Raw genomic sequence first — 16,616 nt, forward strand, 5'->3', positions numbered from 1 at the left:
GATTTGTTTATATGTATAGTGTGTATGAATATGTTTAATGAGATGATTGTATGATTTGTTTATATTTATAGTTTGTATGAATATGTTTAATGAGATGATTGTATGATTTGTTTATATTTATAGTGTTTATGAATATGTTAATCCGAGTTGATTGTATGATTTGTTTATATGTATAGTTTGTATGAAAATGTAAAGTCACTTGATTGTATGATTTGTTTATATTTATAGTTTGTATGAATATGTTAACTGAGTTGATTATATGATTTGTTTATATTTATAGTTTGTATAAATATGTTTAGTGAGATGATTGTATGATTTGTTTATATGTATAGTGTGTATGAATGTGTTTAATGAGATGATTGTATGATTTGTTTATATTTATAATTTGTATGAATATGTTAACCGAGTAGATTGTATGATTTGTTTATATTTATAATTTGTATGAATATGTTTAATGAGATGATTGTATGATTTGTTTATATTTATAGTGTGTATGAATATGTTAACCGAGTTGATTGTATGATTTGTTTATATTTATAGTTTGTATGAAAATGTAAAGTCACTTGATTGTATGATTTGTTTATATTTATAGTTTGTATGAATATGTTAACTGAGTTGATTGTATGATTTGTTTATATTTATAGTTTGTATGAATATGTTAACTGAGTTGATTGTATGATTTGTTTATATGTATAGTTTGTATGAAAATGTAAAGTCACTTGATTGTATGATTTGTTTATATTTATAGTTTGTATGAATATGTTTAGTGAGATGATTGTATGATTTGTTCACATTTATAGTGTGTATGAATATGTTACCGAGTTGATTGTATGATTTGTTTATATTTATAGTTTGTATGAATATGTTAAGCATTGACTGTTTACGATGTTGGAAATGTATAGGCGAATGGTGTTCAGAGAATCCTTATGATGATTATAGAGTGGACAAGGTAACTTGTCCTGTAGATGCATCTTGTATGGTAAGTCTTGCGTATTTTTTTATTTTTTTGTCGCCGATTTTTGTCGCCGATGCGAATATTGAGTGAAATCTTAAGTGTGTCCACGACAAGATTATCTCATTGCCTACAGGATATTGAACAACCAGTTCGATAATTTATAAAATGTTTGATATTTGTAATATTAATTTTTTTTTAATTATTTTTTTCTTCGTTTGACCGTAATCACAACGAAACAAGACTCCACAGAGTGTCATTTTAATCTCAATTGACATATCGTGATTATCAGCATAGAGAAGACGCCCAAGTCAGCCACAAGTGAAATAGTGACTGACTCCAGTAGATTGAGACTGACTTTTGCAATTAGTTGAAAACTTGCTATTCAGTTAGTAACTATATAATTTGATGTATATTACATATATTATGAAGAACGTAATTGTATGTATTCAGCTAACTTTTAAATTAAGGAACTTTCAAAGAAGATATGCATTTAATTTATTATGCAAAATGGCACTAATAGTATATTAGTACATATTCCATGCATGATAAAAGTTTGATTGTTGATTCAAAATCAGTAAAGGACACCTTCTCTTTAGGATCCTTAAACTTAACTTTCCAGAAAGCTGTGCTAAAAAAAGAAGTTTTAAGTAGTGGGCACCATGTTTTATTATACAAATACTTGCATAACAGCTTTCAACTCGTTGAGAAAAACTCGACGACGACTGCTGAATAAAATTCGACTGACGATTTCGACTAATTGTAACGACTTCGAGGCCTAGCATAGATGAAAATGACAGACTGGAGATTTTCTGTCTCCTCATGTGAATCTTAAACTTGCAGCAGATACTCGTTAAAGGTACAGATGCGCAATTTTGAATCTTGAATATATATAAATAGTCTTCAGAGTATGATGCGTAATTCCTTCAAAAAGATTTCAAACGAGTAAATCCTTTTCCCTTTTACTATAGATGTATTTTTTACATATGGCAGTGTCTCAAGAAATACAACTCGTCTGTTTAACTTTCAAACGCAGATTTGACACAGGGATTTGAATGCTCAAATTTTGACGATGAGCTGTAAGCACTATTACTATTGTTAGCTAAAATATATTCCGTTTCTGAGACTAGGGTATGATCGGTCTATAATAGCTCATCTGTCCCTTTAACAACGTCTTTATTCCTTCTATTTCCGAGTATTAGTATTTCTCAATGTAAACTTCCATCAATTTTAGATCAATGTCAATCAATTTCTTATACCATTTTCTTTCAGAAAGTGTATTATAAAATGTACGACAATTCGTCCCAGTTGATAGAAAGTGTAACGAGAGGATGCTCAGTGGGACAGTGTATACCTACTTCCGGTGAGAGTTATCGAATCTGTCTGTCTAATATCAGAATATACGGCATAGATGGCTGTCCTTTAAAATCCTGCTGTGACAATCATGATCTGTGTAATGCTGGTTCAAACTCACATGATCAATCCTTACTTAGCTTGATAATTCCGTCGTTATATATGGCTTGGAAATTGTTTGAAAATCCATAGATTGACAGGTATATTGATCTGTGATGTGATCACGAGTATTCTTCATTTCATTAGGTACTAATAGTGTTTGAAACTTGTTGACGAGGGTGTATGACATGCTATGCTGTTATGATCAGAAAGAAAGATGCATTCCCTAGTAAATTTGACCATAGTTCTATTCGGATAAAATTATTTGTGTGGTGTTTATTTGTGATGAAAATTTTAGCAAACTGATTAATTGTATTCCATTCCATGTCCATGTCAAATGTGTAAACTATTATTCTATATTGACTTAATATTTGTGTGTTTTGTGGCTGGAAATTTGTAAAAATTCCAGTGTGTGAACTGTATCCGAAAGTGTGAAATCTTTAGTGTTTTTGTAACTTTGTTACTGTTTTAGCGTTTTAGTGTAATAAATCTATTATACCACGATCAATGGACATTACTACGATACCTGTATTTTGATTGTCCGGGGGGGGGGGGGGGGGATCAACTTCCCACCCCAACTAGGTACCCCCAACATTTGTCGTAGGGCCCTGGATCCAACTGAGCCTTGGGTGGGCTAATCACTCGGTCTGTGATAGTGATGGTAATAATGTTTATGTGGTGTATTCAGTGGTTGTATGGTTTTTTTTCACCTCTACAACGGTGGGTGTAATATTCCGAATTCCCGAACCGTCCGAACTGTCCGAATTGGGTCAGAAAAGACAAAAGTCACAAAATTTGATGCCAATGTGAATGATGGGAACAGGCTAACGTGCAGCGAGTAAAATGCCCCCCTGCCCCACTCCCCCCTCTATCACAGTGTTTCAATCCTTGACTGCAATTGACACCTTTCTTGTATCATAGAAGTTTGTATCTGTAGCTAACGGCTTAGATTGTAATTCTAATACATGTATGTATTGATGAAATCTCAGTCAAGTTCGAAATTGGTAATAATCGGATGAACTTTTTCAGAATTATTGCCCTTGACTTGATCTTGATGAAACTTGGTATGCATCTATATATTGATTTGGTCTCGGTCAAGTTCGGAATTGGTAATAATCGGATGAACAGTTTTAGATATATGCAAATGTTTCTACAGGGAAGTAACTCTTTAACAAGCTTAAGAAAGCTTAAGAAAGAGGATTTCTAAAAAAAACACAAAAAACACCCAAAAACACGGACTTCATATACAATCATTTGCATAAATGTTTTAGTGATCTGAGTCCTATAATTATATACATGTATATGGCATGAGTAAATTAGTTGTAGATCTGATCTTGTAGGTTAATAAATGAGTTTCCTCCCTTGTTATGGTAGTTCTGATTCCTGATGATAAAATGACGTTTACTACCTGATTATCTTTAACCTTTACTAAGGTTGAAACCTTGATTTTGATTTCAAGGAAAGAGCTTTAATCTCAATTCGACTACGTAACCTTACAACAAACGGAACATTAAGAAGAATCATTTTCCTGCTTTTCTACACCATATTGAGCTATCTGTGAAGAGAAGAGCCATACATGATGCACCATGCAATGATGAGAAAATTTGGTAAGGACATTTTAATTAATCTACTATTTGTCGATTTCCTACCGACCGAGGTTTTTAAAATGCACATTCCGCGGCACATGGGCCTTCATTCAATCGATTGTATAGATGGTGAAGGAGGAAAATATAGAGGACTAATGACACGATAATATGATCTATTGATGATGGCATTTATCTATTACCATCATTTTCTGTGGTTAATTAGTATTAAAACCTTTAATAAACTCTATCAGGAAGGTACTAGTAGATATTTACATTGACGCCTCGAAGTCTGGACGCTGTGTTAACATCTTCTGAGTAAATATCAAAGGAGAAATGTGTCAGCAGGACAACAGTAGTCCACCCTCTGGTTTGTAAAATAACGTTGATGCCTGGTGACGCTTTATCTATATCCGGACAAAAGTGGTCTGTCTGCTGACAATAGTGATGTATTTACAACGAGACAACAGAGGACGATAAAAAATCTCAAGTAGGTCTACTAAGAACCGCTAAACACAACAAAAAAACATATTGGCAATAAAGTGGGTTGTGCAGGTAGTGAACCTTTCATATGAGGAAGTATTTCATAATGAAAAGTGTCATCCGGTATCTAGAAGAGTAAGCATACCCTGCCACAACCGTCATTGCTGCTCAATAAATATGCGGGTAAACAAACAACAGTGACTTGACTGATCAAATTTTATAGTCCAAGGGAGGGAACTGATGAACATATGATCAACTAAAATGTAAACTATCCGTCATAGTCTTTAGGTATTACGCCCTCTTAACCACCTTATTGAAATTCATATAACACTTCTAAATTGATGTTAAAAATAAGTTTGTTTCTCCGGTTTCTTGTTTCAGTTTGCATACAACTTGTAATGAATAATATTTTCAATGTTTTGGTGTGATAAAATAAATGAGTAATACATGTTCACGTTTAGTGAGGTGTGATGTGTCTAAACAAATATTACGGCAATGGACCGGTCTTCCGAGACTGGGGGTACAAGTAGGGGACAGACTGACTTCCAATTTCGGCTACTCTGTGGTGGTGGCATAGTCGCAAGACTCTCATAGAGCGTCTAAGAGGGTTCTCTCAAGAAAATTTTAGAAAAAATGACCACTTTCCTATATGGGTTAAATGCCCCCCATGTACCCACACTGGCGCCGCAACTGCAATGGAATTCTTTAGATAACCCAGAGTTTTGTGTAGTCGTTTGTTTCTGTAATCTGATAGTGGTACACATTTGTTTAAATCATAATCCGGCTCTATAAGAAGGCGGCAGCACAGTGCTGTCCAAATCTTGTTTTCTGTTTATATTATTTTCAATGAAATATATTTTTAAAGCAAATATGTCCGTTTAATTTATTGCACTGTTTTAAAATACACTCCTGCATTCCGAGACTCCTCTGTAAGAAATAATTAGTACAAGTAGACTGCAATGAAGATCGATTAAGCAGATGATGTGTGAAAAGGAAGTGAAAATGTATTATACAAAACTGAAGTTACATTTACAAATTCGATTTTACTCTTCATATGAATTCTGACTTGAAAAACGAGTTATTAAAATCGTCTAACTTAGTGGGTAGAAGATGATTGACTTGTTTACTGCCTTGCATATTCGATTATAAGTGAAGACTAAGGTGGAGTAAATCGCGATTGTTAATGATAAAATGGTATGCCATCGACTGAATCTTAATCATCAATTCAAGTGTAAAACAAATGGCAAGATATTTTTCTCAACATTATAGTCAATAAACTTTTTACTTCTTACAATCAACAAGGCAATGTAAATAAAATTCAAGCTCTCTTGTGTAGATTTCTTACGGTTTGTATTAAGCTAATTAATATGCGAAAATAGATGTTGGTAATATTTTAAAACAGTGGCGAAGCCACAGGGGCAGCAGAGGGGGCAAGTTTTTCGGGCAAAAATCTCATAACTAGGTTTGAAATTCGGGCAATCTCAGTTAGAAATTCGGGCAATCTCAGATTATTTCTTCAAAATTTCCCCCATTGAATACTACAATGCATTGACCATAAGGTGCAGAACAGTAGAACATAAAACTTCATTCATTTCATTTGAACAACCACTAATTTCTTATTCATGGCCTTAAAATTCTGAAATTGTTAAATACAAAATTATCTTTCACACGGCAATCAATTGTATCAACAGAATCCAGTCAATTTCTGTTCAGTTAGCACGATTTGGTCAATATATGCCTTCCTTTATTTCTGTAAATCTTTGTTTTTTTTTTCGTTGGTTCCTGATAAAATATTAATTCTAGAGGCAGAAAAAGGAAATATGACTTCCTCATCAACAACCAAGGAAGCCATTTCAAAATATTCTGTTTTGCGCAGTAACAATTTAATGTCATAATATAATGATATACTGGTAAGCACTTTTACGAAGCGCAGAAGATAATTACGAAAAATTGGAGAGTACAAATCTTTTTAATTTTATTACCAGGTAGTGACTGTAAGTTCCTTTCAGGATTCTGAATATGACGACTTCCCTCAATAAATCATAACCATATTGTGATTTTCTCTTAGGTTTTCCGTGAAATCTTTTTCATGTCAGAGAATATAGCCTGACTGAATAGAATGACTAAAACAATATTTATAAAGATTCAAATATTGTATGCTGGACTACAAAGCAACTATTTACCCACAAAATTTCAGAATTATCCCTAGATTAAAGAACCCTGCAGTAGGGGTTATTGGATGTGTAAACTTTGCAATGCAAGAAAATGTAAGACAATCATTTAAAAAAAAATGATACATCGATTGACAAGAGTATGGTAAATGTTATTTTCTTAGGTCGATATTCTATTGTTATTTTAATTCTCTTGATTGTACTCTAAGTACATACTTATTAAAATAGATTAATCCGAGCTTTTACATTCTAATTTTTGAACAAACAAGCTTATACATGAAGGTCACGCCAATCATATATATACTCAGTGTTTTTTATTTAAGTTAAGACGTTTGTTTATTAGAAAGTTGAAGAATTTTGTTACGGTGACAATTTTAACCATGTGATTAAATTACTGTGATCAATTTATCTTTTGACCAAATTATTGTGACCAATGACAATAAAATTACTGTGACCACATCATGTTGACAAAAAAATGTGTTGGCCGAAGTATTGTGACCATTTGGCTGTGACATTTTTTTTGTAAAAAGGATTTGTTTTTGACCAATTTACCTCGTTACCAAATTCCAATGACCAACTAACTGTGATAAAATTCCAAATTCCGGCGAACAAAAAGATTTGAATGCTGAATGCAAGTTTAATATCAACCGGCGAAAACAAAAATGGAATAATTGGAATAACTCTTGAATGATGCAGTTGAACTGGACAATCTTAAAAACTGTTCATTTCGAGTATTAAGTCTATCATTCAAATTATGTAAAATATGATTGATTCTTCACACCTATAACTCTGTTATTTTCTGTTGATAATAATCACTTGATTTTTAATGGCTTTCCATCAACAGTGTTAATAACTTTATGTAAATCACCAAATTATTGACACTAGGGATGTAACAGTAAATAGACAAATACAAGTGTTAGAATGTCGGTACTTCATATCCTGGAAACTCATTTACCAATTCTAAAACCACAAGCCGTAGAATATGAGTTAATTACTAAGTCTTTCGTTCTAAACTTTTCAACGAACAACACGATTGCTACGAGTCCCTTATCAAGATCTGACAAGGTTCAACCTGTTTACGGGAATTATTTAAATCGTGGCGGAATTTGAAATATTTGAAAGACATTCCAGATTCATAACTGCGATTGGATTAAGCACAATCTGCGACCTGTTAGACATGATGATTTCATATCAGTTGTAACATAGAATAAGCATACTATGGTTTAAACAATATTTTATTTCTATATTAAATGAAATTTTTAACAGAAAATAAGTAAGGTTTCGGAAACAAGCCGAAGCTTATGCTAATCCGGCACCTAATACAATGAAAAGATACAATACAGAAAATATGATATTCGTAAATAAATAAATGGTTATCAATATTTAATAATTTGATAATAGATAACAATTAATTATGTATATTTAAATATATAAATGAAAACTTGCGAAAGGGCACAGGTGTCCACACCAGACAGGGGTCGTCATCCCCAAGAATTCCGTCCGCCCACGAAGCTGCAGACAAAGATAGTCGGGCTAATCAATTGGAGACAGGATACATATACAGAATCAGTAACTAGGATAAGAATTTCAAGATCCACCACTGCTGTAAGTATATCAGCAAATAGAATAGGAATACTACTAAGTATACAGTACCAGTAGGAGGGGTTTAGTAACAAAGATCAACAACTACAGTATGCAGCACTATCCACCTGTAGGGTAAATCGGAGACATCCACAAATATTGTGGGTATATAACGTCAGCAGCTGTGGTAAGTAATGGATGACCACAAATATGGTAAGTTACAAGGACAGCATCTAGGGCAAGAAGCAAGATCAGCAATTAGATTATTTATAGAAGATCAGCATCTAACGTAAGTATACAAGGATTACATCTAGGGCAAGTAAACAAGATCAGCAATTTATGTATGTATACTTCAAGGTTACTAGTAGGTAAGTAGTAAGTAAGATCAGCAACTAAAGTTTGTGAACAACTAGGGAAGATATACAAGATCCACCACTAAGGTAGGTAAGGGATATTTACAAATGTGATATATATATATATATGTGGTTGATGTCAGATAACAAAGACCAAGATTTTAAAATATCACTTAAAGGGCAAATACCATATGGTTAAATAGCGAATCTATTTGATAGTCTTATAAAATCATGTACTGTTTGGAATATATGTGCATTTTCAACTTCACTGAGGTGATTTGAACCATGCAATAGAGTTTTTTCATCTAGATGGTGCTGTGGTAGTGTGAGTAATGTATCTCTTCTTTGGGCCTGATATTTCGGACAGAAGAGCAAAAAATGTCCCGAGTCCTCAATGGGATGTCCACATGTACAGGGTGCGAAGTCACCAACGTGTCTTAAGAACTTGTGTAGGTTGAGGTCACTCATTCTATTTCGAAGTCTGCAGTGCACTATTTGGACCGATCTTTCTCCAAGGAAATAATACGATGGTGGAGACGCAATGGATTTTATCAGTAGTTTGAATTCTTTTATACTACATAATGAAGATATGTTTTCGGGTAATGCGTTCCAATCATACTATGTATCGAATACTCGTTATTCCGATCAGATCCCACGACCTTGGCAAAATCTCTTTTATATTAGGTTACATTGACTGGGTGAGGTAAAGTTTTTATTCCGCGGTAACACCTGGTGTTACACCAAATTAACCAACAAAATACTGAATGTCTAAACAAAATAACTATATTGATGTCTGGAGGTTTTTATCAGTCAGACCAATAATAAACAAACACTTGATCAGACATATTAAAACTAAATATAAGGGATGTATTCAACTAGTTTTACATCTGATAGAACTAACTAACGTGTTGTTCGTAAGTTGTATATAGCTTTGTTTTTTGTACATAATGTATTACTTTTTTTTTTGCCCTTTACTTTATTTTTCTCTTTCTTTTATTTTGTTGTAAACTCCAAGTTTGGTCCCATTACCCTTCTCTTTCCTGATGTCTTCTAGCGTCTCTTGCGGTAGCCTGTTCTTGATGAAATTACACTTGTTCTCTTCACGTCTTCTTGTCTTCTTGTCTGCCACCTTACTGAGATTAAAGCTTAACTGTTGGAATACCATATTCTTTGTTTCTCGGAAACTTGGCTTTCTCCCGGAAAATGCATACTTTTAGATGGATATAAAGAGCCCATTCTCAATAATAGGGCGGATGGTTATGGTGGTGTAGCGATTTACGTAAAGAATCATTTATTCTCACGACCTCGTCCCGACTTGAATCACCCTGATCTAGAATCTTGTTGGATTGAAGTTACAGATAACAAGAATACTCGTTTTCTTTTAGAAGTCCGCGAACAAGAATCGCTTCCTGGGGCCTCTTTGAAGAACAGTTTTCCTTTACACTTGACGAAGTTGACAAACATGATTTTAATCTGGACTTTTCCATAAATACAAATCCATTACAGTCAGTTCGTGAGAAGCTCAATCTTGTTCAACTTGTTGACCAACATACACGAATCACACCAACCTCAAGGTCAATTCTTGACTTAGTAATTTGCAACTGCCTAAATCCCATTTCACTAACATCAGTACTAGATGCAAGTTTCAGCGACCATTGTCCTGTTCTGGTCGAGTTTGGTAACTTTTCTTCTAATGCGCCAAGTTCCCTTAGGACCATATGGCAACACTCTAGCCTAAATAGTGCAGCACTAACGTCTTACTACTCTGACATCACCTGATCCAAACCAATTAGCTCATTACATCGCCAATGAGATCTTTCAGGGTATGTCTTCTCACAAAAAAAAGTTCGCATTCGATCAAACGACTGACCATAGATGAATGGATATCTAAGAAGACTTATGAGAACTAGAAACAGACATCACAAGAGAGTCAAAAGAACAAATTCGCTGGAGCACTGGCATTCTTTTCGTGTATCACGTAGTTTTGTCATTTCAAAAGTTAGGCGTATCAAAAAAGAATTCTATACATAGATTCAAAAATTTCGGACGGCACCTTTAAACAGTCAAATTGGTGGGAGCTAGTAAGAAAGTTCAGATTTGGCAAAAATGGCAGGGCAAATTTCATCCCGCCCTTACAATCTAATAATCATATCTTCTACGGTGATACGGAGGAATCAACGCTCGTAAGCGAATTCTTATCAAGTCAATTCATTAAGATACCGTCAACTGACTCTTGCCCACATTGTTATCCTCCTAATCATAATGAAATTTCACAACCCATCTACAGTGTCGACCATCTACAGTGTCGATGAAGTATGCGACATTCTTAGTAAGCATGTGGCCCTGATGATATCAGCTCCAGAGTCCTTAAAGAGTGTAAGGTCTTTCGTACCCGCTCAGTGCTTTATTTAACCTATGCCAAACACATTCGATCTTTCCACATGAAAGGAAAATTGCCAGAGTAATTCCTCTCCACAAATCAGGTGATTTGATTGATTGATTGTAAAAACTATAGACCTATCTCACTCCTCTCAGTACTCGGTAAAGTTTTTAAAAAATGTATTTATAAACATATAAACAACTTCTTTCTTGAAAACAAAATCATTTGTGACAGACAATCTGGATTCAGAGAAGGAGATTCTGCAGTATACCAACTCACATACTTTTATGATTATATTTTTAAGTCTATAGATAAGGGGAAAGAAATTAAGTCTGTCTTTTGTGACATACATAAAGCATTCGATAGGGTCTGGCACGAGGGTCTTATCTACAAACTCCATCAAACTGGAACCCGAGGGAATCTATTAAAACCTATTGGAGATTACTTATCTAACAGATTTCAATATGTAAAACTACAAAACTCGTTTTCAACCCCCTTACCGGATTCATCTGGTGTTCCACAGGGGTCGGTTCTCGGCCCTTTACTCTTTCTTGTATATATAAATGATATTTTCAATGATATAGATACTAATATTTAACTGTTTGCAGATGACACTTCTTTTTACCTTATTATTTGAAATCCTGTGACCTGTCAGCATATTATGGAAAATGACTTAAAATCTATTAACCAATGGGCCTCAGACTGGAAAGTATCTTTCTATGCCTCAAAAACAAATTCTCTTACTTTCAGTAAGAAAAAACATCCACCCTCCTTTACCCTACAATTTCAAAATTCAACTCTGTCTGATGTTAATTCTCATAAGCATCTTGGTCTTACCTTTGATTCCACTGGTCATTGGTCTACACATATAAAATCCATGGCAAGCAAAATCCGAAATCATGTTGACTTCTTTCAAAATTTGAAATATAGATTATCCCGTTCTTCATTAGAAACTATTTATAAATCATTTATTTTACCAAACTTCGACTATGCCGATGTAGTATGGGACAACTGTTCGGATGAAAACTTATGGAAAATCTTCATCTAGACGCACTAAGGACAAATACAGGATTAGTTCGCGGAACATCTCATGAATTAGTGTACAAGGAATCTGGTTTTTCCTCTCTCAAAGTAAGGCGAACAAAGCACCGTCCGTGCCTTTTCTTCAAAATGATCAACAACATCGTACCATCTTATCTTTATTCACTGCTTCCAACTAAAATAAATGACATTATAACTCACAACTTAAGAAATAGCAATAATTATCGTCCTATTAAATGCAATACCAACCTATATAAAAACTCTTTCCTTCTGTTGAATAGAAACGATCCTAAAATCCCGTATTATTTTTTCTGTGGCACCAGACCTTTACAGATCATCCTTTCACGTCTTCGAAATTAAAGAGTGAACTAACTTACCATAAATTTATGATGCATATTTCAGAAGATCCCAAGTGCTCCTGAGGTAACCCCATAGAAGATTCTTACCATTTTCTTCATCACCTGTCCCAAGTATAGAAAAGAACGGCAAGAAACCATAAATACTCTTTTTCATAACATTGATATAAAAATTCTGTTGTACGGCGACCCGGACTTAGACAATAATGCTAATGATAAAATTTATTATTCTATCAAACCGATTTAAAGTGTAAACTTCAACTAATGTTCTACATATAAAACTGACATTTATCTCAATAATTATTTCTGAGTACTTATCCAATACATTTCCTTTCATCACGACCGGGTCTGCCGCAACGGATGCTGGGGGTGGGACCGGGATTGGAGTTTATTTATTTTATTTATTCATTATATATTTATATATTATTTATTTATTTTTTCTTTTTTATATTTATTTATTTATTTATTTATTTATTTCATTTAGTTATATTTCATTTAAAATATTTTCGTATTTATTATACTTTAAGAAAGTATGCTTTCCATCTTCAGGGAAATAGATTAAAATAAGCTATGCTTGTTTGTAAATCCCTTATTGTGTTTTGTAACATTTTATTGTTATTCATGTAAATAAATATTGATTAAAAAAAAAGTAATGTGTTGTTATATTTGATCAAAGTAAACAACTGTCCTTATATATGCTAACCGATCAGAAATACCGACAAAAACGAGCCGATTCTTATCAGTAAATATCCGTCGATTTGTTACATATTTTATTGAGATCAAAGCAGATTTAGTCACTCACAGAATTACAAAGATCTACAGTTTAATCATTTTATAAATTTGTGCCCTACCAAATGGCAGATCTTATGGTTGGAAGATTTTTAACATTTCACAGAGTCAGCAGTCGCATATTAAAACGATCACAGAATTTGTCAGAAATATGAAATGCTCAATCAAACCATCTTATTAACGTCTTTGAGAAAAAAGTGAACGTGGGAGAAAATCTGAGACGAGATGAAAGGAAAGTCGAGGTAATGATAGTATAGATAGGGTCATTATCGCTTAGATTATCAAAACCATGTGCCAATCACTGACTATTATAAAACATAAGGCTTCCACATTGCATCTAGATCATCTTTCAGTATAGCCCGACACATCTGGCACTAACCGTTACTCGGACGCGAGTCATCGGCACATTCTCGGCCAGCCATAAAAATCTGTAGCCAATCACTCAGAGGAATGAGTAGGGCAAGACATGTTTGATGTAGTATGTATTAATGCTGAATATCAACCCCATTTCGTCAATTTGGTTTACTGTTTTACAAACACGAGAGATTACCAAGTTTCGAACAAGTAGTTGCTATTGCACTATTTGTATGTTTATAGAAACAACGTTTAAGTAGAGGGATGTACAACTGTCTATCTTTAGAACTAACAGACATCAACTAACTTTAGGTGTATATTCTGGAGGATGACCCACTGTTGTACTATTGTCTGTTTATAGAAACACCACACATCATCGTACTCCGGGTTATATTCCAGAGGGTGGTCCATTGTTGTGTCTGTTTATAGAAACTTCAAGCACCATCTAACTCTAGAATGTTCCCCATTGTTGTACTAATGTGTGTTTATAATAAATACACCAGACATCACCTAACTTTAGGGGAGTGAAATATTCTAGAGGATGAATAACTGTTGTACTATTGTCTATTTATAGAAACACCAGGCACCATTTAACTTATTTCTTAAATTGATTCGCTGTTGTCCTAATAAAAATTTGTTGTCAAAGATTGTTATCTTGTCTTAAATAGAAGGGTTCAGCTTATCTCAAAATTATATTAATTATTGTATTTGTGTGTCATATTGTAAGTGTACACCGTCGTACTGTTGTCTGGACAAGAAACAACATTTATCTATTAAATCTGATTGCAAACCAGAGTTCTGTTGACTGTTGTATTATTATTAGGTTATAGATTTTGCCCCTTTGAATGTTGATTTTAATAAGTATATATTTCGATTTTCTCCCTCGTGATTTTAAGATTCAGGAAAGTTGATTTTAATATTGATTTTAACAGTGTGATTTATGAACCGTTCATCCCAAGTTAGGGAAAGTTTATCACCATTTTATTGACATGCAGTCAAAGATTTGGCTGGAGAAAAAACTCACTTTTCATCGCTATAGAGGAATCGATGCTACTTCTGACGTTAAACGAATCCAATTAGATTGAATAAAAATCATTTCGACTTTAGTTCAGAAAATTTTGTTAAAGATTTTCTGTAATTCGATCAATCAGTTGATGTTTTGAGTTAAATTGGTTTTTAAAAAAATCAACAAAATCAAGGTTAGAATTAAAAAATAAAATCGCGAATCAGATTTTTAAAATATCAATTAAATTACGAGATTAAGATTTATTAATGCCGTGGTTTATCTTTTTTGTAAGGTTTGAATATAGCTTCATTATTATCATCGGGGGTAAGATGTGAATAAGGACGCATAACAGCGTCTATTGAACAGTATATACTGTTCAATAGACGATGTTATGCGTCCTTATTAATAATGACATATCTCAGCATTTATTGAACAGTATAATTATGACGTGACTCAGCATTCATTGAACAGTATAATAATGACGTCCCACAGCGTCTATTGAACAGTATAATAATGACATATCTCAGCGGTTATTGAACAGTATAATAATGACGTATCTCAGCATTTATTGAACAGTATAATAATCACGACCCACAGCGTCTATTGAACAGTATAATAATGACATATCTCAGCGTTTATTGAACAGTATAATTATGCCGTCTCACAGCGTCTATTGAACAGATAACTATGCCTTCTCACAGCGTCTATTGAACAGTATAATAATGACATATCTCAGCGTTTATTGAACAGTATAATTATGCCGTCTCACAGCGTCTATTGAACAGATAACTATGCCTTCTCACAGCGTCTATTGAATAGTATAATAATGACTTCTCAAAGAGTCTATTGAACAGTATTATAATAACGTCTAACATTATATAATGAAGCCCAATGGCGTATATTGATGGCGTCTATTGAACAGTATAATGTTGACATCTCAAAGCGTCTATTGAAAATATGAAGATGACGCCCCACAGCTTGTATTAGACATTATTATAATTACGTCTAGAAGCGTTATTGACAATGACGTCTCAGAGCGTCTTTTAAACAGTGTAATAATGACGTTTCACGACGTGCGTTAAAGAGTATAATAATTCCGTCTCACAGAGTGTACTGAACAATAATAAAGACGTCTCAGAGCGCTTATTGTGCCGTTTAATTGTGACGTCTCACGGAGTCTACTGAACAGTATAATAATGACGTCTCATGGAGTCTACTGAACAGTATAACGACGTCTCATAGCGTGTATTGAACAGTATAATAATGACGTCTTACATTATATAATGAAGTCCAATGGCGTATATTGAAAAGTATAATGATGGCGTCTATTGGAGCATAATAAAAGCGCTCACAGGGTTACTGATTTGATCGGGCCAGTCAATATAATTCATTTGATATTAGTAACAAGTAAAAGGTTTTCCACGTAATATTTCTGAGTGGACTTTTCAACTTGTATTTAGTTTATGTGTATAATTACATGTTTAAAATTAATCATCTGCAACATAACATAGCTATTGAGCATGTAACGTGGCCAGAATACTAACTGTGTGTGTTTGTTTGAGATGGTATTACTGAAGCTAATAAAAATGTAGGAAGAAAAGAAAGTGAATTATAAACCTTCAATTAATCCCGTGGAATGTACTGCCGTATGTTTTTAGTCTGAGTAGCTTCTTAATGTTTGACATTGTTGATCCTCTAAATTGTTCTTAAATTGATCTTCAACTTGTGTACTGTCTGACAAACTCAAACTCTACATCTTCTTGTGTACATAGTGGGATAATCAAAGATATTGGAGGGAATTAAACTCGGTTTTTATTGTGGACAAAATACTCCAGGTCGATTTTAGGGTGGTTTGATATCGTCTGTGTTAAAAATAGTTGCAGTTGTTTTTGTCTTTATCAAAATCTCATTTGAAACAGTTTTTGTGGACATAAAAAGTGCAGGTGGTTTTCACATCGTCTGTGGTATAAAAACCTGCAATCAAAAACTTCATTTGAGACAATTTTTGTGAGAATGCCAGGTTTAGATTGATCATTGAATGATTTTATGTGCGGTGGTTAAGGAGCAGATGCACATTTTTTTGACCAATCATAACTTAGGTTCAGAAACTGAGCC

The 16,616-nt window shown here is 33.7% G+C and overlaps 1 protein-coding gene across 1 annotated transcript in view; it reads left to right on the forward strand.

Moving 5' to 3' along the window:
- LOTGIDRAFT_170886 (hypothetical protein) overlaps positions 1 to 2,497 on the forward strand; it is a gene marked incomplete at both ends in the record, with an annotated part of 4,339 nt that extends 1,842 nt beyond the window's left edge. The window contains 2 exons of the mRNA XM_009046745.1: positions 852 to 979; positions 2,225 to 2,497. Coding sequence (XP_009044993.1) covers positions 852 to 979; positions 2,225 to 2,497 — 401 coding nt within the window. The remainder of the gene's footprint in view (positions 1 to 851; positions 980 to 2,224) is intronic.
- Positions 2,498 to 16,616: the final 14,119 nt, after the last annotated feature.

This window comes from Lottia gigantea (genome assembly GCF_000327385.1).
Source record: "Lottia gigantea unplaced genomic scaffold LOTGIsca_106, whole genome shotgun sequence".
NCBI lineage: Eukaryota > Metazoa > Mollusca > Gastropoda > Lottiidae > Lottia > Lottia gigantea.